Below are 26731 nucleotides of genomic sequence, written 5' to 3'. Positions count from 1 at the left end.
TGTAGGGCCACACTTCATTGACCTACAGTTTGGGTTTGCAATAATGGGGCCGGAGTCATACATTTATTTTATAAGCTTAAGCAATGTTACATCATCAGTGTTACGTTGTCGAATCGTGCGTGGTTGAGAGATGTCTTTCTATTAGAATGTTTCAGCCTTGGCAGTGCCATTTCACTTTTGCTGCAGTCTGCCAGCCAGCCTGCTGCATTTCCTGTTGAGAAAACTCTGGTTTCAGTCATCTCCACCTCGAATTAGGGCGTTTAGAGATCTTCAGAGAACCTATTTTTGTTTGTGGGTGTGCATCCATTCCTTACGGATGGTTACAGTTTGTTCTTTGTTGCCCTGTCACAACAGTGAGGGTATTGCCAGTACCTCTGGCTCAGTAGCTTTGTCTGTCTTTTCATTGGTGTCATTTTACCATTAGAGCTCTACACTGAATCAAAGCTGTGCAATCTGCATTAGCTTATGTTTGTTTTCAGATAGGAGGCTTTGCCACTTACTTATTATTATTATTATTACTTATGATATGAAAAAGTCACAGTGTGTCCTCTTTGAAAGAGAAAGTTTATCAGTATTTTTTATCAAATCCTTCTGTAATAATAAGCTTTGAAGGTTTTTTAAAATCACATCACAGATACTGTCAGTCATATTTATTCCATCAACACCATGCTTTTAATGTTAACACATTTTTAATCTGCAGAATATGAGAGCAGAAGAATGCTAGCTAGAGTTGTTTAAACAGTACAGCCAAGATAGTAAAGGATTAATACTATCGTTGTGAAGTTGCCATTAGCCTATACAATTGTGCAAGCTATTTTTTTTTTCTCATGACTCACGATTGCAGTAGTCATAGCAGTATGAAATGCAGTTTCATCAGTGGCAAGTGCAATATGACGTTAATACATGAGTGGGAACGGAAACTGAGACATTTGCAGTGGTTCTTTCATATCATGCTTTGTGCAACAGCATGAAGATAAAATGTGGAAATGAAAAGCGTTCACTGAAGGTTTCAGCTTCACTGAACACACATGTAAAAAAAAAATGGGGGCATGTCGACAAACATTATTTTCAACCATCGAAACGACTGCAGACTAACTGCAGTACAGTCTTGCTTGTGGTTAAAGGCCTTCAGTGTGTAAGGTGACACAGATTAGCTAGTATAAATGCACAAAAAATGCTTCCCATTTAGGGGCCCGTCATTATGTTTGCAATACAGCTTTTTTGTACCCAGCGTACAAAAACACGACATTACTACCATGAGCATTCTAATTTCCTTTAGACACACAACAATTGAGAGAAAGCTTAACCCGGGGCATTGTTTCTAATATGGTCTTCCATCACTTTGCTGTTACGTAAGGGTCTATTTGTGTCTTTTTCCTATTGGATAAATGTCAGTCCAGTGCAAGCTGGGAGCTGTAACTGCCCAGAGACGGCAAAGCCGGGCACCATGGACACACAAAACAATAACTCCTCACAAGTGCTTCATTATGGAGGACAGCGTAGCACAGAGGTTATTGTATTCCTGAAGCTCTGGCTGACTGCAGGGCAAGGCTCAGTTTGATGGTAGAGGCAAGTGGGTCTCCTTTTCTGAGCCCAGGAGCTTTAATTATGTCTTGTGAAAACAGCAGTTATTTTCACAATTGTCTTCAATGAAACAGGTATTTTTCCTATCACCGCCTCTGGACAAAAGCATGTCCAGATATATGTTCAGATACTTGTTTATGATTTTGTATTTATGGTAAATATACTGTCTCATGTTCAGAGCTTTCTTCGACTGTCTTGATGGACAATTTGTCTGTTTGTCATGTTCTCCATGAGCATAAGTGCTTGTATCTGTGACTATTTTTTTGTCATTTGTCTTTATCATCTCAATGTCTGACACAGTGATCTCAGAGTGATTTAAACTAGCTGGATGTAGTGGTATAGAACGTCATTTGAAACCATACCATTTCATGATACATCCCTTTTGATATACTCTTGGACACTCAACTGGGCAAACCTTCAGGACTTACCTTTGTGTAAATATGCAGATATATGCATCGATAATATCCAAAATGCAAGCTGTGTAAGAGAAGGGCATCTTTTAAGCACAAATTCTGTCTACGTATTACATATTTTAGTACATTTAAATTATTTAATGCACAAAAGCAAGGTAGGTATGTTTTAAAATACATAGTATGTGTTTACTGTGCAAAGTATACTAAAGGTCACAATACCATTATAATTTATGTTTACAATCTGTATTTATTAATCATCAGCCTCTTCTAACATTCTTCTAACAATCTTCTGTTGTAACCATTTTAGATAAGATGATTAGGAAACAAAGCAGAGAATATTGTGTGTCCGAAGTTTATGAAAATAGTATGAAAGACATTTATGTTATACTTTAAAGACAGTGTCTTTGTTTGCTGACATACATACAGACACATTTGTTTGCTGATTGTATAGTTTTATGTTTTATCATATGTCATATCTCTTTAAACACACACGCGCACACATACACATACACACACCCACACACTCTCGAATATAACAATTTGAGCGAAATGTCACTTCACTTCAAGTACTCTCAAGAACATTAAGGGAAATCCATTTCCCTGGGGTATTCTTCACATGGAAATGGCGGCCTCCCTGAGGCTGATTCATGTGTCCTTGTGTCCTTGCCGAGTGTTCACAAGAGCACGTCGCACCCATTTCAATTTGTGCTCCGTTGTAGTGCGACGTCACAGCTCCAAACACCTAGATGAAGCAGACCGCATCCCTCCCTGCCAATCACATGCTGTTGCTGCTGGTTTGTTTACATTGTGAAATGATAATTGATTTCCTTCACTCTGCTGCAAGGCCTCATTTATATTCACTGTGAAGATGCTGATGCTTGCCTTTGGGGGGGGAGGATAGTGAGAGAGAGTGAGAGAGAGAGAGAGAGAGAGAGAGAAGGAAGGAGAGCAAGCAAGCGCATATCTGTAGGTGTTATTAGGTCAAAATTCCTTCGCAGCAGAGGCCATTTCTATGGCAACAAGAAGGAGCTCCGCTGTCCCTGTCCTACTTTCTGTTTTGTCACGACCTTCAACTGTAAAAAGTGGAGTGCACTTTGACCGGTTTACCAGCATTACAGAGACTATTCACATGCTTTATTATAGCTGTGATCCTTTTATGCATCATAGGTTTCCCTTTTAAAGGAACCCTAATGGTCCCATGTGAACGTTCACCTATTATCACCTTTTTGGATTCCTTATCAAAGCAGCATGGCAGGTTGTACTGTCTGCTTGAGGCAGGTGGGGAATGCTAGCTTGCAAGATGCAGTCCTCCCTCATCCCCCTTTATCGCCCTTTCTTTAGCTTCTCTGAAGTTTAAACAGATAAAAAACAATAGTACAATTAAAAACATTTTAATGCCTTTTTGTGAATGCACTTTGCCCATTGTGAATGCTTATTTTATCCCCACTTTCAGTAAACAAAAATGTCAGGTTTGTCATGCTGCATATTGTCTAAGAAATGTTAGTGGCCTATCAAGGTTAAATAACTTTATTCGCATTGCTATTAGCCTAATGTTTTAGTTTTAGTTTCAGCTTAGTTTGTTCACTTGCTAGCTAGCTTTCATGCGCAACCAAGATGGCTGTTATCTGTTTTCTTCAGGAAGGAGGAAGGGCAGGAAGTGAATTGCATTTGGTAACATTAAGCAGATGAAGAAATTGGCTGTATAGGGGGAGAAACCAGTAGTGGTTACAGGAACATTTTCAGTGACATAATGTGGCAGGAAAATTAAGCTGTAGATCAGTATATTTATATAAGGTCAGATGGTACATAAGTGAAGTATTTGTAATGAGTCTGATTGAATGTGGTTATTTCTGTAGACCCCAAAAAGGGCCAAACTCGGTGCTGTGTGGCTATAGGGTATGCATACCTGCCAACCCAGTTGCTGCTACATTAGGAAATGTTGTGATTTTAGTGCATGACTCCAGAAATCATTGTGAAATTGTTTAAAAAAGCATTGCAGTAAGCAAAGAGCAACTGTATGAAGCAGGATCTTCCTCATGGACATTCCATGCAGAATGCACAGTGATGCTATCATCTAATCAGTTCAGTTAAATGGCATCGAAATCATTGTAAATAACAGAGGAAGATGCCTTGGAATGTGGACTCGCCTGCCAGGTGCATACCCCGGGATAGCACTCTCTGGAAATCGACTGTAAATGTGTGATTGTTTCCCCCAATCAAGGCAAGTGAGAGCATCAGAAATACCCCATAATAACATACAGTTATATCCCTTCTGGCAAGTGAGTGACAGGTGTGTCACAAATGGCTTGTTTTCAAGAGGATTGTTGTGTTTTTCTGTATGTTCGTTGTTCCTGAGTGGGGGTTCAGGCTCCCAAGGGGCAGTTGTGATGACTCCACAGACAATCCACAAGGATTCTCCTCCAGTACTCCATAATAAAGTTTCTCATTTCTGATCGGTTTGGCTTATTTCCCCATGTTCACCATACTTCTGGTCATAGTAACCAGGCAATTTTGGACAATTATATGTGCAGCCACCATAGATTCTATTGTAAGATCACAATATCCAGTCCAGGATTTTGCCCTTAAGATAATGAGCTTCTGAATAGTTTTCAATTGACTTATGAAATCCAGTGCAGCATCAATTGTGCTGCACTAAAGTGGTTAAAATGTTATTAAAGGTTTCGTATGGTTTATAAATGTCATATTGCCATGCCATTAATATTACTCTACATTAGTATCACTGTTCTCCATTGGTCTGTCTTGTTTGGATGTCATACATTTCATCACATGTAGCTGACATCTGGTCATTATAGTGATTTGTAAGTTTGCTGCCTGCTTTAAGCTGAAAACAATTATGGATATATGTGCAGCCACTGTGGATGTGGATGTTAAGGCCGTAATATCTCATTGGAGGGTTTTGCCTTCAGCCAGTGTACTAAGATCTCATCTGACTCATCTGAATGCTTTGAAAATAAAATAAAAAGCAATGACTAAATCTTAAATCCTGCTTTAAAATTGTTTTATCACAGTGTTAATATGATGTTAGTCACTGCATTTATCATACTGTTTTGATTCTTACAGTCCTAAAAAAATCATGTGGTAATGCAGTACCTTTATTGGCAAATACTGTACCATCTGTTACAGGAGAAATTTAAGAGGATCTCCTCTACTGCACAAATGCATCACCTCTGTCAGGTTCTACACTTCTGCGTAACATTCATTTCATCCATTGTGTGTATGCATGTCTGTGTTGTGTTTCATCTGCATCTGCATGTCATTTTACCGGATAAGACGCACTACAAAAAGTCAAGGCTTTCAGTCACATTTTACAGCGTAGTTCAACAGTGGTCTGTTCCAATCCAAGGAATTGATTTTTGCTTCCTGGCCATTTTCAGCGTTGGCTGATTCGTGTGCAGACCATTGGGGGAAGTGCATTTTGTTAATGTGCTAAAATAATAATACACAGGGCCAAGTTACTTGGAAGAGTAGAGGAAACAATCAATGGTATTTGTTTGGAATATTGCCTCTTAAGTGGGTGTGAGGTAATGTGGGTAGCTTGTTAGCTGTAAGTTGATGCCATATCTATGACAGTATTTAGAGTGGCAAAACCGTCTTTTCAAATGCGTATGTATTGGCATATGGAGAATATGATTTGTTCTGGTGAGTAATTTGTGTGTTTTTGTCACAGATATCAAAATCCTTGACTGGAAGACCTTTAAAAATGAGTATTTACCGATGATTTATTTGTACATTTGAGGATGTTGGCCTTTCTGTACACTGAAAGCGTTTTGTACACCAGGTATGAAGTTACCATCATTCAAGCCCTTTATATTCAGTCTGCTTTAACTGTTGCTTCATACTGTTCACCTCATTCAAGTTCAACTGGATATTGGCATTGACCCAATGAAAATATGCCGGGGGTGCAGTCAGAGAGTAGTTAAAAATTTATTTGAGAGTCCGTGGTATATAATACCAGCATCCGTATGCAAGTTGATCCCTGGAAGCAGAGTCTTACTTCAATCATTTTGTTTATGAAGTATGTACGTTTATTGTCTATCTACGGTTTAGATTTAATACAGTATTCTGTTTTATTTGGGAATTACTTCTATCCATATAGGATACCTGTACCCTATAAGAGGCGCAGTAGTAATAAAATGTTAGTATATTATTATAGTTATTAGTATAATTTTTTTTTGTTTATTTGCAATTAATATACTTTACATGGAATGCTTTTTATATTAAGTGAGCTTTCATTCTGCCAAATAATATTGTGATGTTTTTGTTCCAAGCTCACCAGGTCTCTCGTGAATTAGATCTTTAATCTTGGTAGATATTAGTAGAGGATGATCCCGTTGTCGGTACACAGCTACAGCCTAAATCGATACACATAAGGTTAATTAACTCTTTTGTAAAATTTTGGGGCACCATCGAGTGCGCTACTCTCACAGTCGGATTTCTGTTTTCTTTTGTAAACAAACTGAAACGTCACGCGCAGGAATTGCGCTAGCACGCAAACAGCAAGAGATCAGCTTATGTCCCGCTTTGATCCCCACCTTTTTTATTGCAATTTCATTTAAGTAAGTACGTGGTTTGAGATGATCTCGTCTTAGTATCGTATTAAGGAGCCCTGTGTTATTTCACCACTCCATACCAGCTTGGCTGCGTTCTTTACAATAGGGCCCCAGAGACCTGATTCATTTTCGTATTGAAAATGACTATGATTATTATTGTTTTTGTGAAATAGAAAATTATTGTTCTAATCATGTGGCAGTCAGTCTCACTAGATCAGGGGCATGGTTTGAGGGTGGATTTCAGTTTGCGATGAGAGTGTTTGAATGCATTTGCTGCCATAATCTGATTTGATAACGCGCTTAGGAGGATCACCGTTTCAATCCAGTAGTGTTAAGCACTGTTACATCACAGGGCTGTGGTCCATCAGCCTGCAGCATGTGCTCTCCAGAAGGACATGCAGGCACATCCCACGTGGAGATACACTGGAATGACAGGACACGGGCATACGCACATGCACAAAATCACACACGCTCACACGCACTCACACACGCACTCACAGACACTTACACACACTCCCACCAGTCACACACATATGCATACACACATACAGACACACATGCATACATACAGCGATATAAACGTACACCCACACACACACACACACACCAGGGTTTCCGTTAGCCGGCAATTACTGGTTTTTGCCTGGTAAAATTTATTAAAAACCGATAAATTAAAAACTTGCTGGTCAAAATGTCTGGTAATAATGCTCATACAAAACGTAGCTATAACGAAGGCTATCCCTAAACAGGACATTTGTGTTTTGACAGCAAAACAGCCTATTAACAGCCTACAGTACAAGTGCTTATTTATGAGTTCAGCGAGCTTTACCCCAACTGGGCTACACTGGCTAAAATTGCCTGTGTTCTGCCCGTGTCAAGCGTGACAGCAGAGAGGGGCTTCCCTCTGCAGAATCGAATTAAGACGGCACTGCGAAGTCGTCTGAAAGAGGAGAGAGTGACGCGGCTTATGCGCATTGCAAGCTGCAAAGACACACTGGACACATTTGATTTCAAGTCGGCAGCAGAGGACTTTGCCGCAATGAAAAAAAGGAGAAAATAAAATGTTACCTGGTAGCCTATAGGCTACATTTGATGTCATGTAGGCCTAGTCTTTTTTTAAACAAGCTACAGATGTTACAGGTTACAGGTGTTTCGTAATAGCCTATATTTTAGCGGCTATTGTTGAGGTTTTGCGCAAATGTTACTGTTCGTTTTGCTTTATCGTTACTGTTCATTAAATGGTCAAACTGATTTGAGGTTGTTGTCATTCTTTCGTCACCCTAGGTGTACATTATATTTGCAGTAACATAGACTGTTATTGAAACGTGACCGGTAAGTTTCAAAATTGTCCGGTAAAATAAATTCTTCCCAGACACCGGACCGGCAAGAAAAAATCCTAGCGGAAACCCTGACACACATGTGCAGCTTACTGTGCACTCATCGGCCATGGGCCTGCCATGCCGGGTTTGAAATAGTATCCCATTAAAGCATGAAAGATCTCTTGTTATCACCCTTTATGTACACACAAACTCACATCCACTTCCTGGTAAACATTGTAAAAAGCAAGCGCTAACGCCATTAAATGGACATCACACTGAAAGATGAGTGCTTGCAGAGATTATAGATCTGCAGAGACGCTTCATGTGTATATAACCCTGCATCTGCCTCCATGCACAGGTCTGAGCCCTCAGAGTCCCAGTGTAGTAAGCCAGGTGAAGTAACTGCTGTAAAGAATGAAATCACATTGAATTTGTCTCAAATAGTGCAGGCTTCCCTCCTCTTTTATCTTGTATTTGTGTTGTTTCAGCCTTATTGGGATTGTGATATGAAATGTGTGACTGCAGCCAGTACTGCTAGCGGTGCCAGATTGATATTGGAAAATAACCCTTAGAAAGTACTGTAGCGGCTGAGTGCTGATAGAGCCATTTGTCTTACCCTACATCCTGCGCTGTTCGCCATGTGTATAACCCGGTGCTGTGCATGTCCTCCCTGAAACAGACGCCCAGAACAATGGGCATCCATTTAACATCTCGGCGAAGAAAAATCATTCACCTTACATTACCTTACATTTCTATACACCTCCAGGCCTCTGTCCTCCCCTCTTGTGACCATAAATGGAGGCCCTTGCGTATACGCTGATACAGTAATATTACAGGAGCAAGATCTGAAATTGAATCTCACAGAACCCCCATCCCCCTTTGGTTTTTCTTCTGAGTGCTTCATTCTGAAGCACGGCAGCAAGAGACACGGGAGCGTGCTGTTAGGCTGTGCTATATTTGTGTGTCTTGACACACGCTGCATCTTGGTAATATGGCTCCTGGTGAAATGGCTCCTGCTTACAATGACATCACTTAAGAAGCAGAACCAGTCCAAGTAATTCTGAGGCACTATGGCTATCACTGTGTTCTGTTCTCTCTGTCTGATTTCAAGGCCTTGGTTTCAACATTAAGATTTTAGAAGATTTTACAAATTTAAGTGAAGAATGATTAAGGCAACAAATGAAAAAACAAAAAACAAATGGTAGTAAGTTTTGCACTATGAGAAATTCATGTCTCTTAAGGAAATACATGGAATATGCCTGATAAATGAAGTGTCCCCTCTCGACTGAAGTGCTGGTTGCATCATATGGAGTTGTGGTGAAACCCTCTCCTCTGGGTAAAACCGGCCATGCAGAAGGAAAGCTGTACAGTAAGCACTCGTAGTGTCTCTAGGCTCTAGCTGTCTCTTTTTGTCTTGGCTGTGCTGCAGATCAACTTGAGGCTCATCTTGGTGAGTGGAAAGACAAAAGAGTTCCTGTTCTCTCCCAATGACTCCGCTGCGGACATTGCCAAACACGTGTACGACAACTGGCCAATGGGTGAGTAAGGCCAAGTACATCTTGGGTTTTTTTAAATTGTATTTTTACTGAACAGATTATGTCTGAGGAATTTGTGAGTAGTGCCTTAATGGCGTAGAAATGAACAAAAAAATCAATGTGTGAAGTGTGTGATATTACTGTGCTTTAAGAAAGCAATGAAAGTGCATTGTTTTGCAAACCTGTGTTATCTCTGGAAAGTTACTGCTTAGCTTCTGTTCTATTTTTGCATTGTTGCAGTTAATCTTTCACTGATGCTGGGAGGAAGAAGCTAGAGCATGTTTCTTCTGAAATTACACAACTCAAGAAGATTGAGAGATTATAATCTCATCAGTGTTTTAGTCACATATAAATGTCCAATTTCATGTTAAGAGACAAGTAATGGGACCAAAAAGGCCTTGAAGTGAATGTCGTATTGAGGCATACAGCCAGTTTTAAAGCCTCAAAATGAGAAGGTTGAGGGAATCAAAGTGCTTTAATGAGCCGCCTGGCCTTGGCCCAGAACACCCTTGTAAAAGCACCTGTTGTAAAACAGATTTTTCATTCCCTGGCTTGTCAATGGGCAGCCGCAGTACCCATGGAGCATGGCAGTCTGGGTGAACCTGTCTCGGACGTGCAGATGGTGTCCAGACATGCCGCTTGGTGTGGTCTCCCTCTCCTGCCAGTCCCCTGCATGACTTTGCAGATTGAGTGGGGACGTCAGAGGCTAATCTGATTCGTCTTTGCACCTTGGGCCTCTGTGTGGCCCAGTGGTTGGGAAAATTTACTGGGCCGGGCGTGGCTCGGTGTCTGTCAGCACACCCTGTTTCCGACGCCACTGGGGACCGGACTCTGAAATGGGCCTGAGCCAGGCAGACTGAGGCGTGCCGTAGCAGGAAGCAGGAAGCACCAGCTTGGTGTGGTTCCAGTGTCTGACCAGCAGAAGTGGTGGGCGCTGTCTCAGCACAGTCTGCATGGATGCTGCCAACTCAGAATTAGCCTGACAGACCTTAGCCAGACCTGTCATGTCATCAAAAACATTTATATAAATTGTTATGACGGAGTGGTTACCTTTCTTATCCACTAAGCTGTCCCAAAAGTGGAGGCTCCCAACAAGTGTTGGAACTGCTGCAGTTCAGTTTTAGCAGCACAGGTTTCATTACGAATTTTGGTTTCAAAAACAGGGACTGTATGTAAATTTTTCTCACCTTGCTGATTGAGAATGACTCCTGCAGTTAGTCCAGAGCCCAGGCCCCTCCTGACTGCAGATGGCATAACAGGCACTAAGGAGGTTCTGAGCAGCTTCTGTTTGTCAGTGGGATGAGGTGGAAATTTTTTAGAAGAAAGAAATATTTTGGAGAAACTGAATATTCACCATGCACAAACCACACATCTGTAGCCTCAGTAACTACAGTCTGTCTGAAGCCTTTTAAACAACCAAGAGACTTGCATTGTGCAATCTGATGAATTCATCTCAAAAATGTCCGCTTCTTCGCATGCATACATGTATAACTAAAAGCTGCCTTACTTGCAGTTATGCCATCAGCCGTTAGGAGCAAGTCTGGCTCTCTGTAAACCCCTTTTAAAGTATCACACTTAGCATATGACATGTCAAATGGTACATGTTGACTGTAGTCCAACATGAGGTAAATCCAACATGGCATGACTGTGCTCACACAATTTTCCCAGCCGGGTGTTGATGAGAGAAGCCCTGTTTCATATATCCGTGTGATTGGTGCTGACTAACTCTCTGTCCATTGAGCACCCTTTTCTCCGTGATGCCTCCATACGCCTTCCCAGAGTGATCCCCAGAGTGCAGACTGTTAACACAGACTGGGCCTTGTCACAGGGGTGTTGTAGGGAAGGAAGGGTCACATGACAGAGGCAGCCAGTCAGGCAGAGCAGCGCTGTGCAGTGGAGGTGAAGGAGATGGGGAAATCCATCCATCCATGAGCAGTAATTGCATTATCTTTTAGAGGGTTGCACCGAGCAGGGGTCACACTAAGGCAAACCCCCACAGGGCACAGGGCACAGGGCGGGGTCACACCCCAGACATGATGCATGTCCATCACAGGAGACATAGACACACACACACACACACACATTCATCTTCACACAGGCACTCATAGACACACAAACTCACCCTCACACAGACACACATATACACAAACACACGAACACAGGAATTTCTAAAGATACCAATTAACAGTCAGCATATTAGAGGAAAAGAGGAAAGGAGTACTTTGATGAAACTGACGTAGACACAAGGAAAGCATGCAGATTCCACACAAAGCCAGATTTCAACGCAATAGCTCTGAGGAAATGGTGCTATCAACTAGACATAGTTATTGGGAACGTGATTTGAGATCTTTGAGAAATTAAAAGTGCTATACAAATGCAGTCCGTTGTTATTATTGTTGCTGTTATCAGTAAGTTATTCAGGGCCCAGTTTCCTTTTCATATTTTTTTCTTTTTGTTAGCCAAAGTAACAAGAAGATTAAATCTTAATTAGTCCACACTTACTGCCAAACTTTTGTCTCAGAAGGTTGAGTGCAACCAAGCAAAGAATTAAAATCAAAATATATACACAGACATATAATTTGAATGAAAATGTAGAGCCTAATGAAGTGTTTCATTGCCTCATCTCTCTCTTCCTCCATCTCCTAATCTGACTGTCTCTTTCCCTCTCCTCCTCCTCCTCCTCCTACTCCTCCTCCTTCTCCCTCTTCCTTTCTTTCACAGACTGGGAAGAGGAGCAGGTCAGCAGTCCCAACATTCTGAGGCTCATCTACCAGGGCAGGTTTCTGCACGGCAATGTGACGCTTGGAGGTGTGTATTGTACTGCTGCGTTGTGTATTGAACTGAGGGGTCTTTTGAAAGCTCTGCTGTAGTAATGTACTTGTGTTCTGTTGTGTATGTCAAAGACCACACTACTGTACCGATGGTCTCCTCAAAGAGGACTGTGTCATAGGACTGTGTTCATGGTCTGTTCTACTGTACCAAGGGGCTGCTATAATTACTGTACAGTACAATACTGAGGGCATCCTCTGGGGTTGTACCAGTGGATGATGACATCGGACATTACGATGTGATGCTCAGATGCTCATGTGATGCTCACAATCACATCAATGATTCTAAGAAGTTACCAACTCCATTTGTTGGCTTATTGCCAATCATTTCACTTCTCATCGGGCCTCTGTGGCTCTGAGTAAATTGAAGGCTGCAGCCCAAAGTAAGCTGTATAAATACATTGCTATTGTTGTTGTTATTGTTATTGTTATAAAAAATGATAACCTACACTGATCAAAGAATGCTGTGTCAGACCAGTCTCGACTTGAGCCTTCTGCAGGCCCCCCATTTCTGCCAGTAGTAAGCAAAACTGGCAGCAGTGAACTGATAAACACCAGGTGCTTGGGCAGTGCTTTGTACTTACACATACAATTACAGTGGCCATTCAGAGTTAGTAAACTGTGCCGTTAATGACAGATGTGGCGCTGCTGTAATACTTCACAATATACCCATGGTCAAAGCGAAAATTTCTGCTCCTTTGAGTGCATTGTGAACTTCACACTTTATTATACAGTTTTAGAATAGAACCTAGAATAGAACTCCCTGCGTGGGAGCTTGTTGGAGCTATGTTGCAACCTCCACTGGGTGATGAACTCCAGGTGCCCTTGTAAATTGATTGTGTTGTCATATTTTTCAGATACTTGCCACTTGCAAACATGACAGGTAATGTCACTAAGATATTTGTTCACATGGGTCATGCATAAAGCATCACAGCAGATGCACAGCCTTTGAACAGTAGCAGTAGCTGCAGTCGAATGGGGAGCTGTATCTGTGTGATTAGTAAGTTAAGATTTTCTAATAATTTAGCTGCATGCATATGTATTTTTTCATCTTTTTATGAAATAGGGGGATTTGGAAATTATTCTCCCTGACAAATAATATTGAACATCTCAAAGGTCTCACCAAGGTTTCTGATGCTAAGAGATGGACTTAAAAATGCTTAAAAATGTAGAACTTGGATCTTACAGAGAGAGCAGATCACTCCTTCTTCCTGTAAGATGCATATGACCCCTGCATTATGAAGGAGGGCAACTAATAAAGCCCATAATGACACCTCTGCAGACACCGATCAAAAAAGAGTGACACATTAGAATGGAAGAAATGTATTTAAATTATAATGTGTGCGACTTGAAAGCAACGTGGACAGGAGAGAGCCAGCTGATGATTTGTTTTTCATTATTTTCCTCCACCCAAAGTGAAAATAAGCAGCACTTCCAGTCAGACAGACAGAGAGAGAGAGAGCAGCAGCAGGACCAGTACAAAGACTCCGTGGCATCTCACTGCAGATGAATGGCTGAGCTTCAGGCCCTCCACAAACACGCATTCATGAAAAACCGGGAGGGGAGGAAATTCCTGGCCAGTAGGGGAAAGACTTTTGTTTTTGTTTAGTTATTCCTCAGACAGTGGTCAGAGAGGTGCCCGCGGGGAGAGAGAGGGAGAGCGTGCCAAGCCATGTCGCGGAGTGGAAAAACACACTGTAACCTGTCGACAGAGGCATGACTGTGTCTTCAAACCGCTTTCTAGATGAATCGAGTGTATGGAAATCAGGGCTGAGGACTCAAACGTTAGGATTGAGCTGTGGATCCCGTTCCGAAAATCTAATATACTTTATGTTAAAAAATGTAGGAAATGTACTTCTAAATAGATGGGGAGAAAACTGCATACAGGTGAAAAATGTATCACTTATGGCCACTCGTTATAATATGCATCTTAAAATGTATGTGTAACGTTTTGTAAAATGTATTTAATAATAAGATGTAAAGAAGTGTCTGTTTCAATGCACTGAAAATGTGCTGATTTATTTTGGATTCCTCATTTGGGCACATATTTGCATGTGGTCAGGGCTGATCGTGGGGAGCAGGTTTCCCCTTTGGTCCGTGCATGAAAGTGGAAGCCCATGGTTTTAGCACCACGAAAACTGTGAAATGGGGACACGGGAATCCCACGGGGCCTGGGCCTTTGGCACCCATAAGGAAGCCCCCCCCCCCCCCCCCCCCCCCCGGACAATACAGCAGTGTTTCACCCTGTGCAGTTTGTAAGGATAACATGAAAACTCTCCTAGCAGACAGACTCTTAAACCCCTTCTGTTTATGCGGTTCAGATGAGTAAGCGTGTCCCTGGAGCAATGTGAGAGCCAAGGGTTTTTAACATTCCGGACAAGGAAAGCAAAGGAAAGGAATATAGCTTTAGTCAGACTAGGCTCCTGCTTTAAAACTCATCTGAGACCTACTGCCTGATTGTAGTGATGCATTACGTTACATGTCTTGCCATCAGGGACCTTTTTCAAAACCTCAAGCATGTTAATGTCTGAATCAGAGCTTTTTGAACTGAAAAGACTGCTTCTGACCAGAGAGTACTTTTTGTTTTTTTTTACTTTTTAGTGCAGCCAAGACAGCTTCAGAGACCAACTGTCCTGTACTCTTGGCAGGAGCTAGTGCATCAGAGACCCACTGGCAATCTGAGTTTACCGAATCCCCTGGATTAATTGCACGGCAGTATATTAGAATAGGAGTTACAAACGTGTGTACATAAGCACTGATATTGTATAGATGACAGAATATCCATCTATAAACCATTTCATGAGCACATCCTTTCTTTCTAATGACAATAATATGATAAAACAGCAATTAAAGCATTAAGACTGTTTTGGTGCTGCACATGCAGTGGCTGAGTATTTGAAAAGTAAATCAAAGTGTGAGTGCTTTGGCTAAACCTTCAGTAAAATAAGGCTTCTTGTCAAATTTTGGACAGGGGACAGAAAATGATGGATGTGTGGAGCTGCGGTTCACACATAATGTCATACCACTGACTCAAGCTCCTCTGGAATAGACCCGTCTTTATGAGCTTGTTATTTTGGTTTATATGGTGCTTCTTACGCCATTAAATACGAAAATGGGCCCAGCTGCTGTCATGTGGCGAACCGTCACCCACTTTTCTTTTCCTCTGCAGAAATGGTCATCGGCACGCTGAGAAATGTCCTCTTGATGGCTGGACATGGGTTTTTTTCCCCCTTCTGAAGCCTGAAATAAGCCCATTTACTCTCTCTTTTTCCAGCATTAAAACTTCCCCTTGGCAAGACCACAGTGATGCACTTAGTTGCCAGAGAGACCTTGCCTGAGCCAAATTCCCAAGGTAACTGTTTTGATTTTATTAGGAAGTCATTTCATGTGCTCTCCTTTATGGTGTCTATACAAAACATTATTCAGCCTTGCAGTTAGCTTGGATTGGAGCTGCGATGGAGATTTGATTGTTGATTTTGCAGTCACCGACCGAGCACACAAACAGACATACTGAATAATTTAACAAGTTTGTTTACTCATGGTTCTATAAACATTTGAGAGATGTTAATGTCTGTACAGATCAATCTGAGTGAGTTTCTTTACACAAAAAGGTGTTTTCTAATGGTATAATGACTAATGAGTAATTCGAAACAAAGTATACAGTACCAGTCAAAAGTTTGGACACACCTACTCATAGAAGGTTTTTTTCTTTATTTTTACTACTTTGCACATGTTAGAATGATAGTAAAAAAAAATCAACTTCACTATTTACATTTGTCTACAAACAAATTTCAAGCATTTAAGCATAAGTCTTTAGATCAAAATGTCTTTTAATGCATGTTTCCCATTTTCTTAATCAGGTGTGTCCAAACTATTAACTGGTACTGTCAATTTCTCATTCCCAAATTCAGGTGGTTGCTTACCCAAACAGATGTCTTTCCTTTTTCCAATTCTTACTCAGCCAAATTTGGCTATTGTTGTGATTGTTGCAAGGGATACATATGAATGGGTGGGGGAGGAGTAGAATCTGTCAGTGCAAACTGTATTTACCAGGAAAATGTCAATGCCCTGACAGTCCTCTGAATGGACACTCGATAGGTTTACAGAAAAAATGTAAATGCCATGTAAATGTCTGACCCCAAATATCGTCATCACCTGCAGGTCAGAGGAACCGTGAGAAGACTGGAGAAAGCAACTGCTGTGCAATCCTGTAAATACACCCAGTTGTGTCCCGCTGACTGTGGTGTGTGATCGTCCATCTCTCACGCTGCTGAAATACACACGTAATTTAGCTTGGAGGACCGGTAGGCTGTTCAAAAGAGATTATAATAATAATTTTAAAAAACAAGAGAAAAAAGAAAAAAAAAATCAGAAGAAGAAGAAACTGGATCATCATATTTCTTCATTTGTGTCCTGTTTCAGCATCTCCTTTTCTGGGTTACTAGCAGACAGTCCCAAAAATAAAGATTGTGGCATTTAAAAATTGATTGAACATTGATCCCCAGTATACCCCCAAGCCATCAGTTCACCCACCTCTATCCCAGAGTCACTTTGGAAAGGGACAGTTCTTTCTTTGCCAGTTGCACAGTGCAAATCCTAAAGGCTGCCCTGAGCCTGGGCTCATCCCAGATGGGAGTATATCTGTCACTCTTTGAAGAGTGTTTGTACCCTGATAGTTTTGTTAATGGTGCTGTGGCATTTTTTGAGGGGTTCAGAGATGCAGAAGGGGAGGGGGGATCAGGGAGAGGGGGGACAGGCCACAGGGGATGATGTGGGTTGGGGATGGGATTCTGTTTCCCTCACTGATATTCCTGGTTCTACTGGATGAACGCCCCATCACCAAATTACTTGTGTACTTTAACCACTAAATTGGTCAAACTTGTAATCCTTATCAGGAATATTGCCAGCAGTATAGTAAAGTAAACATGGATGTGCCTGTAATCTGATTGCAATCAACAAGGAACTGATAAGTATTTCTGTTTTCTTGAAATCCTGTAGGTATTCTGAAAGTGCACATTATGAACTAAATTCCTAATACCAGGAGTGCATTTCCTAGCCTTGACATAGGAAAGGCTGCTTTCATCCAATCACTCATGAAGGCGTACTAAATACCTAACAAATCATCCGAATTGTTAACTCTTACTTTCCTTTTCATTTGTGGCATTTAACAGTCAGTACATCTTTTATCACCGCCAGTGTTGTGTCCAGCTGTACAAAACAGATTTGAATTGCTCCCCTGGGAAAGAAACTCCCTGCCATAATTTTGTCTCCTTTTTACCATAGTGTAGTGGTGGATATTGATGCTTGCAGTTCAAGCCAGAAGGTAAAATTGGAATGAAGTTTATTTTTGTTCTCTTGCATACAAAAATACATTTGCGCAACACTGAAGCATGAGCTCTTTCATCTAATCCTGTAAAAAAAGTTTTTATATTTTTCCAATGGGAATTATATTCAAAATTGAGGTTACATATGTGTAGAATATATTTAATATGAATCTTATATAGTACATGACTATAGATATTATTGATATATTGGTGTTTAGTGTATGATGGTCTATATAAATAGCTTATTAGCAGTTGAAACAGTCACTTGCTGACAGTATGTCTTGTACTTTATGCAGCCAACCCCTATCATTGAGTCAACTTATTGTAATGTGTGTTTACTTTTCTTTACTTTTTTTCAACTGTTGATAATCTAATATAATCATTTTTCTGTGGTTATTGCTTTAAAGAAATGCTTTATAACACAGTACTAGGTCTTAAAGAGTGTTGTTCATATTGATCAGGATTCAACTCTGTATAAAGCAGTTTTCAAACTGATTGTAAATAGCACTAATGCTTTTTTTCCTTCAAATTACAAATGGAATAATTCCGTAAACTGAATAAAGAATATTGAAGTGCATGCTTTTGTGAAATTATTTACATGTGTAATGCTTGTGTGATTCTTACCCAATACCTCAACAATGTCTGCTTGTGCTGGGTAGGTCCATGCTAAATCAAATATTGACAAAAAAGAAAAAAAATTGTGTCATGTCCTATGAAAGAATGTCACCTACACAGACAAAGCTTTCAGATACTTGTTTATGACAGAATGTTTGAAAGAAACATTCCAGAAAAGGAAGATGAGGCTCGGTTTTTACTAGTTATACTCAGAAGGTTGTGTTTTAACAAGTTGGAACAGGATATTGCAAGAAGAGAAACTGTCCGTGTATGAACATGTCACAGCGAGGCTGGTGTTGTAACAATGGGTGTTTTCACTTATGTCAGTCCCCTCATGATGTTAGGCTGACTTAACTAACTGGATTTGAGGGGGGGTATTTAAGTGACCCATGCAGGAGACTATGATCCCCCGCTTTAGAACCAGAATGATATAGACTCGCCCTGTGGCTGCAAACGGAGACTACTGCAGAGTGAGTGAAAGAAAACAAAATGGAGCTGGAACTAAATGTTTTTGCTCTAACAATCCCATCCATGATTCTTCTTTGATCCCTTTTTTTTTTTATCCTTTTGAACATTGTGATCCTGGTAATTCATATGTTGCCTCTGAAAGAAGGGAGCTGAGAGGCCAGTGATCACTTCTGCTGGGCTGTCAAACATGCTGGCTGCTTAGTCAGATTTGTGGAACGAGGCGTCTCTCACAAATGCGGCCGATCACGACAGCGGCAAGCACAAATCAGTGGTGTGTAGCGAGTATGCGAGCCTTCAGCCAAGCTCGAATGTGAAAGCCTGTACCCCAGGAAGCTAAAATCTCTACCCAGGGCTGGAGAAACAAGGTAACAAAAAATGAATACTCAGTGTGCTATGATGGTGAGCACAGGCTGTGTGTTATCACAACTGAACAGAGAGGCAGCAACTGACCTGATGCATAATAATGAAAAGCCCAGGGTTTTTTTTTTCTCCCTCGGCTCCTCCATCTCTGACACTCGGGGATCCAGCTCCTCCAGCTTTGTTTCCCCCTGAATGGGAAGGCTCTGTATGGAACCCGCGGCAGATGGAAACAGAAGCGAATCTGTGTGAGTGTGTTGCACTTGCTGTAATATATCATGTCTAAATGTGTGTGCCTGAGTGTCCTGTCCTCTCACACGTACTGTTCATTCATGCTTTCCGTACAACTGCTACTGTATTTTCCTGCTGCCCCGTTCATGAATATTACATCAGCTTTCTCCATTTGCTTTCTAAAACTATAATGTGGCATATTTCAGCCTGAACTGGCATGCTGTGTGTTTTGAATATGAATGCAGGTTCTTATGCAGTGCCTGTCAATGCTTTTACTAGGACAGGCTGTATGTGGGCTCCAGGTCATGTCATGTGGGTTGCATCCACACCTCATAATACTCTATTATCAATGTTCTGTGATGTTAGGTTGTCATGAGTCACAAAAAGGGTTACTGTTGCTGGTGTTTTGCAGGGTTGTTTTCCCTCCTCAAAACACCCAAAGAGCAAATATTTCCTCCTCTGTCTATGACCTTAAGGGTCACCTTTTCCTCCTCTGCAGCATACCGAACAGATTACACCTGTTTGTTCTTAGAGGTTGAAGGTTGTGGGTTTGAAGCTTGAGTGGAACATGTCTGGTACTGTTGGGGATGCAACATTATTCCCTCTGAAAACAGTCAAGCTGCCAAGGCTGTTTGTTCAGAAACTCAAGAATGAAATGCAGATAAAACAAAAAATGTTCTGTTTCAGCATTGACATTGGTGGCGGCCCAGCGTTAATGCTGGAGATGGAGTCATTGAAGGCACTTATTGCCAAATGGTACTTGTGTACGTGTGTGTTGTAGCAAGGGCCTGCTTGCCAGCCTTGATCACTCAACCGCGCCACTGCAGGTCCCAAGCACACTGACCACAAAGGTCTTTGCCAACGCCTAGACATAGCACCTGCTACTTTGCACGTCCCTCGTTTCATAACTCTGCTGCCCTTTGGCCCACACCGAGGCCAGCTCATAACATGCTTTAAACCTCTAATCCATGTGTAAGACATAGCAAACTAAAACTAGTAAGGTCTAGGGCAGAAGTGTTATTCTGAGCCTCTCCCCAGCAGTAACTGCTGTCTCCTTGGCTTGACTTGGACAATTACAAAACAAAGGATGAATATATTTATATACAATACTGTATCAGCCTGAACATTTTACCTTGAAATTTGATCACTGTGTCACCCCTATGTATGAGCCTACATTTTTGAGAAAACACTGTAATATTTCACTGTTGATAATTATATGTTGGGCCATGTGACAGGAAATGAATCTTTCATGACTGAGAAGGAAATAGAAATGAAAACAGGCTCTTCCAGCTAGGGCCTGGGCCTCAGTCGGGGAAGGGCTAGGCTGAACTCTGCCATACCTCAGTAAGAGCACCTGACACAGGTCAGTAGAATGCACAATAGACACATAGTGATGTGAGTTTTTACTGTGGTATACTTCAAGGTCATGCACTGATCTTTTTGACAAGCTCATATAAAAGACCATGGTGTTTTATTATTATGTACCTCCCTATCTGCTCCCTCCCTTCCTCTCACACTGACACACTAAAAGAAGAATCGTTTAAAGATTATACAAAACTGGTTTTTAATTCGTTGACATTGTGTGGTCCTTTAGAATGAAGGTGTTTGGGGTCCTGATCATTCTCGGAATGGTGATATGTTATGCATCTGTTTCTGAGATGTGTAAATTGTGGATAATTTACTGTGTTTAAAAAAAAACTGTGAAATAACATGACAACCAGTTAATTCAAATGTTTTTTTTAATCATTTTGCAGTTGTAGCTGTCATAAAGTGCTACACAAAGTTAATTTTTGAAAAAAAAAACATAAATCCAGGCAGCTGAAGTAAAACTGGAAAATTATTCCCTGACCCCAGGAAAACGTGGTTGAGAGACTACTGGAAAACAGTTGAAAAGAAAACATACAGTGGAATAGAAATACATAAAGACTTATGAATTAAAATATCCATCTGTTCGTTACACAAGTCCAGGGACTGTTTGGTGTCTGGAGGGATGGCCATCAGCAGGCTGTGGTGGGCTGTCAGCAGGGTCTTCCTATCCAACAGTGGCCAGATGTCAGGGTGTCAGGGTCTTCCAACTGAATAATTATGACACTAAAAAGAGTGTTATAATGATGCCGAGGCAACGCTGTTCATGGTGACCTTTTGGGGCTGGGCTGTAGGTGCACTTGTTGCTTGGATGGTATGAGACAGAATGGTACAGAGACAGAATGGAGGAAAAGAGAAAGAAATACTGGGAACAGGGGAAAGGGGAAGGGGTGGTGGGGGGTGGCTGGTAATTCAGCATAGTTTTAAATGGATAGTGCAACACTTTGTAGCCTCAGTAGAGACAGACTCTGGCCACATACAAAAGTGGTGACAAGAAATGACACAAATTATAGTTGTAGAAATGATCTTAAAATGCCCTGTCCCATTAAGAGTAGGAACCAGCTGAAACAGGGGGTGAGACCAGTTAAAATGAAGTGACAACAAGGTTGTTCATAGCACCAAAAGTTTCTGTAGCCCTATTTCTACCTCTGATTTTCTTAAGCATTCTAAATAGATTTTTTTTTTAAATCCAAGTGTTGAAAATTGAGATTGGAAAAAAATCAGTAGACTATTCATTGGTAGAGGGGATCTATATGAGATAGCTCTACCACAATTTTTATCTATCAGATATTTAAAATATTCTTGGGAAAAAGGACATGTAAAAAGCAAACTCTTTTGTCTTGATCTGAAATATTGTAATTGCAACTGATTGTGTTGGAGCGTTATTAATAAAACATTGACATTTTCTGGACAAAGTGCAGGGGTCCAGGAAGCCAAGAGCATAAACAATTTAACATTTGACACATGAGAAATAAATGTGGTAGTATATTCGGCTTGAATCCACAGTCGCACACTTCTAATCTGGTAATATTGCTAAGGCAGTCATGTCAGTTTTCAATACATGAAGTAGCCCAGGAATTAGGTTACAATGCTATGTTAGTTTGTTACTATTCTTGAGCCACTATATCTGAGATTTCCATGTGCGCTCATTTTTGAGATTGGCTGTCTTAGCTATGTTCAAGTTATATATATATTTTATATTTTTATATATATTTATATATATATTTTTTTTGCTGTATTATAGAAAAACATAATATCATATGATTACATTTAAAAAAATAGCTGAAGGAGAATGGTTAAATGAGTTTAAACCAGCCTAGAAATATTTTGCCAGACAGTACTCAAATTCACCCATGCCTTAGTAACTGCAGACTAACAAGTAAAGGCATATATGCACTGTTCATTAGTCTCCATCTTGTGGTCAAAACATGTACTACTACAGTACAGAGCCTCTGCTCTCAAAATTGAATGGGAGCAGTGTTCATCTATAACATAACTTCCACTGATGTCTCATCAGTAAGAAAGATTAAAACGATTGTGTCTACAGTTTACAATGTACATGGACTTTTACAAATAGTGACAAATAAGAACCACTGTGATGTCTGAAACAGTCTGTTATTCAATAGAATTTAAGGTGTTAGGTTTCAGTAAAGGCGTAGTTGATACAACTGAGTGTACACATATATACGCAGAGGTGTACCTACTTAACCAGACTACTTATTCCTACCTAGCAGGAATAAAGCTAACTAGTACGTTCGCTAGTGAAGGTTGCACACACTGCGTAGTAACTTGGCCCCACTTCCTTCAGGTTCCAGTGATTTCCTGAGACTCCATTTTGCCTTTAAGAACCTCTCCTGCAAGTTTTGAACCCAGTAGGGATCAGCGTGCAATTAATCATCAGCACCTTGCAAACTGGGCAGCTTGGGAGCCTCCACTGTCTTTTTTGACCACTAATACCACTCCCAAAGTGTTTGCAGGGGTTTTGCTAAACCATGTATGTTCTGTTGTTTCGTTAATGTTAGTTGTGATGATGCCGTTACACACAACACTCCAGTACCAAGTAACTGTTGGGTTGATCTGAGGAGACACTTGTAGCTTTGGCAAACAGCTTCTTGCTGGGTCATGGGATTGCAAAATTATTTAGTTTATTTCCGGGGATTTTGAGACACCATATACTGCAATCCATACTACAGCCCAATAAGTGCCAAAATGTCAATTTTAAATTCCAAAGCAATCAATTCACCCATGAGAGAAGCATGACCGTTAACAACTGAGGGCATTTCATTGCAATCCAATTTGAGTATGTAGACAAAAACTCTGGATATTTAGGCTATTTCTTAGCTATTAGCCTACATAAGTGAAATACACAAAATAAAATGCAAATTCTGCTTTCCCTGTAAGAAATGTTAGTCTATAAATAACCTAAATAACCTTCTGCACACATACTTCTCAAAAATCACAAGAGACACATGAAAAGAAAAAAGATAAAAATGACACATAAAAGGTCTAGCAGTTTATTTCTGTTCTGTATTACAGCATTGGATTTGTACCATGAAAAAAATACACCATAACCATATTTAATTTTGGGTGGAATTTCATTCAGTACTGAAGAGGCTAAGTGGTTATATTTGTATGAGGTGCATCCTACACTGTGTTAGTCTTCAAGACACAGTCATTATATACCCAGGGTAATATAGCCAGTATAATGTATATTATGCAGGGTTGTTTATTTATAATCTACTACTATGATTATTATACTCTGAGTATCACAATACATGATAGTTATGAATAGTCCTCTCACATTTAGATGTTTGTTTAGTTTTTTTTTTTTTTGGTACAAACATAATACAAAATTTCTAGTTGAATTTTCTTCTGGTTTTCTAGGAAATGAACTGACCACTACACTCCATTAATTGGTTTGTATTTGTATGGCTTCATTATGCATGACTTTATTTCTGTGTCAGCTATTGCAGTCATGAATTCATGTCTTAGATAATCTAAACAGAAAGTATCAAAACACAACTAATTTCATCATCACTTTGTCATATCATAGCCGTTTGCCTGATTCTAAATATAGACATATTGCAAATTTCTGTCACTAACTCAACATTACCTGTGCAAATGTGGAAAAGTTACAAGTGGTAAAAATATAATTATTATTTGTATTCATTTGTATTTGTATTTTTGAGAGTAGAGACTGCAGTCTAATAATTGATACAGAATCTTAAACATATGAGAGCTCCAGAGTAATCTTTGATTACACTCGAAATGTAAGTGTTGATGACACATGGAGCGAAATTAAGGCACAACAATAACATTCAATACATGCATCTTTACATACTTTGTGAAGTCATTTTAAAAATATACACAGATTTGAAAGGCCATATAGGTGTTGTTTTTCATAACAGATGAGTTTATACTTTATGTTATTGAAAAAAAAAGTCATTTATGAAGTTTTTGGGGCTCATCAATTGTTTGCATTTATAGTACAACAAGTACAACATTAATATACAGTTTGCTGGAGGACATCAGTAAGCACTTGAATTCCAGCATTTTCAAGTGTTTAGTGTTTTTTGGTAAGGACTCATTGAGTCAGCAGACCCCTACAAAACATATTTATATCTATTAGAAAAAGTGTTTGTTGAAATATCCGACAGCTGGTATCTCAGAAAAAAATTATTTGGGTGCTAAGTCACTTAATATGGGTCTTGGCAACCTACGCAAAGTCACATACAATTACTGTAGCTCATGTGATTTATCTGTTCATGTTTGACTAGTTATATAAAAATCATTTATTGTACATGCATTATTTCTATATTCTATCTTGGTTGTAGATTTAGGCTTCACTATATGCTTCACTTGGAAACCACTGCAATCATGGGTTTGTGGCTTGTGGTGTTTCTTTGTCTGAACCATTTGCGTAAAATCTCCTTTATTTCCTTGGTCCTAAAGCAGTATATGAGTGGATTCACAAGGGGGGGAAAAAGGCTGTAAAACATTACAAGACTGGTGCGTAAATCACCAGTGATCTGTACATTAGGTAGGAAGGGAGCTACGTAGACAGAAAAACGTGGTATGTAATATATGCTTATGATGCAGACCTGCGTACCGCAGGTGGAGAAGGTTTTATTACGGCCCTGGGTGTCCGCTATCCTGAGCACTGAGGCAATTATGTTGACGTAAGAGAAGATGATGAAGGAGAAAGGCAGCAGCAGCACGAACATGGCCAAGGAGAATGACACAAAGCTCTGCATGGTGATGTCGGCACATGCCTGTTGGTTCAGCGACGACGTGTCACAGTAACAGTGAGCTATTTTGTTGGGCCCGCAGAAGGGCAACTCAGAAGACTGGATGGTGGTAATACCAGGAGCGATCATGGATGACGCCCAGGCAAACACGTTTAAAACCCCCATGGTTCTGTTTGTCATCAGCATGGGGTAGCGCAGAGGGAAGCAGATGGCCAAGTAGCGATCCAGTGACATCGTCATCATGATCAGGGAGTTGAGCGTCCCGAAATAATGGATTAGGTGCTTCTGTAAGAGGCAGCCGAGAAATGAGAGAGCTCCTGCATTGAACCAGTACTTGGCTATGACCCTGGGCAGGGCCACGGTGCAGAAACCAATGTCAGACAAGGCAAGGCTCAGCATGATGATGTACATTGGTTTGTGGAGGCTGCGCTCGATCGCAAACAGCCCAACGAGAAGAGAGTTTCCTGCCACTGTGGTCACATAAACGAAAAAGAAAAAAGTGGCCACCAGGTCATAGTATTGTGGTTGAAGCCCTTGGAAACAGAGAATGATGAACTCCTTTACAGTGGTCTGGTTTCCCTGTAACATGCTGAGGAGAGGCATAGTGAGAAGCATTAAATATAAATGCATGGTTTGAGGAAAATGATTGCCTATTTAACTTATGTATTTTCCTTGTTTTATAAGATGCATATTACTAGTACAGTATAGTATGTGAATTCTGTTTTCAGTGATGAGAGAGTCTCTGCTTCATTTACCTGCCTTTGTTCATGTTTTTCTGCATTTTTCCATTTTTCACCCAACCTTGTTGACAACTATCTGACTATTATTATTTAAGCATATCACCGCTGTTGCAGCAACTCCTGAACTCATAGGACCATGGGGCAAGGCGAGTGTGAACCTCTGATACACATGTACACCTTCTGCAACTATTTTTTTTTTTACCTCACAGGTCCCACAGTGCACAAAGAGGCAAACACTGTTGAAGGATAGGCACATCCTCCTGATGCTGCCTGTGTAACTCAGGATCTAATGCAAGTCTCAGGGTCCTGAGAGCGGAGCGACAAGGTGGCCCTTACTAACCTACCCACTCTTACCGCTGCCAGAACAAAGCCAATTTGCAAATGGCAATGCCATTTTCAAACCATGGCCATAGGCCGTAGGGCTCAGTCTGTGTGTGAAATGAATACTTTAACTGTCTGAGCCAGTTGGGAGCCTCTGTCTTTTTATTTGTGAAAAAATGAGACTACTCCATTTTGACCAAAGCACTATGCCTTCTCTGATCATATTCATTTGGGCATTTTGTTCCTCTCCTTCCCAGTGTTAGGTATTTATTAATTAGAATTCTTGGTGTGCTATTTTAATCACAAATTGGA

At 40.5% G+C, this 26731-nt stretch overlaps 2 protein-coding genes across 2 annotated transcripts in view; one reads left to right on the top strand and one right to left on the bottom strand.

Annotated features, from left to right (window-relative positions):
• The window catches only part of ubl3a (ubiquitin-like 3a), a 38107-nt gene extending 21620 nt beyond the window's left edge, over window positions 1-16487 (top strand). The window contains exons 2-5 of the mRNA XM_036524233.1: window positions 9317-9425; window positions 12144-12230; window positions 15525-15602; window positions 16412-16487. Coding sequence (XP_036380126.1) covers window positions 9317-9425; window positions 12144-12230; window positions 15525-15602; window positions 16412-16464 — 327 coding nt within the window. The 3' untranslated portion in view covers window positions 16465-16487. The remainder of the gene's footprint in view (window positions 1-9316; window positions 9426-12143; window positions 12231-15524; window positions 15603-16411) is intronic.
• Window positions 16488-17202: 715 nt separating this feature from the next.
• On the bottom strand, window positions 17203-25946 carry LOC118774758 (olfactory receptor-like protein DTMT). Its single transcript, XM_036524232.1, has 2 exons — window positions 25024-25946; window positions 17203-17242 (listed from the first exon to the last, which is right to left on the bottom strand). Exons 1-2 carry the CDS (start codon window positions 25944-25946, stop codon window positions 17203-17205), a joined length of 963 nt encoding a protein of 320 aa, XP_036380125.1.
• Between the last annotated feature and the right edge of the window lie 785 nt (window positions 25947-26731).

The sequence above is a fragment of the Megalops cyprinoides genome, chromosome 3, assembly GCF_013368585.1.
Source record: "Megalops cyprinoides isolate fMegCyp1 chromosome 3, fMegCyp1.pri, whole genome shotgun sequence".
In the NCBI taxonomy this organism is placed as follows: domain Eukaryota; kingdom Metazoa; phylum Chordata; class Actinopteri; order Elopiformes; family Megalopidae; genus Megalops; species Megalops cyprinoides.
Note: the sequence above shows the minus strand (reverse complement) of the source record. Positions and strands in the feature narration are given on the sequence as shown.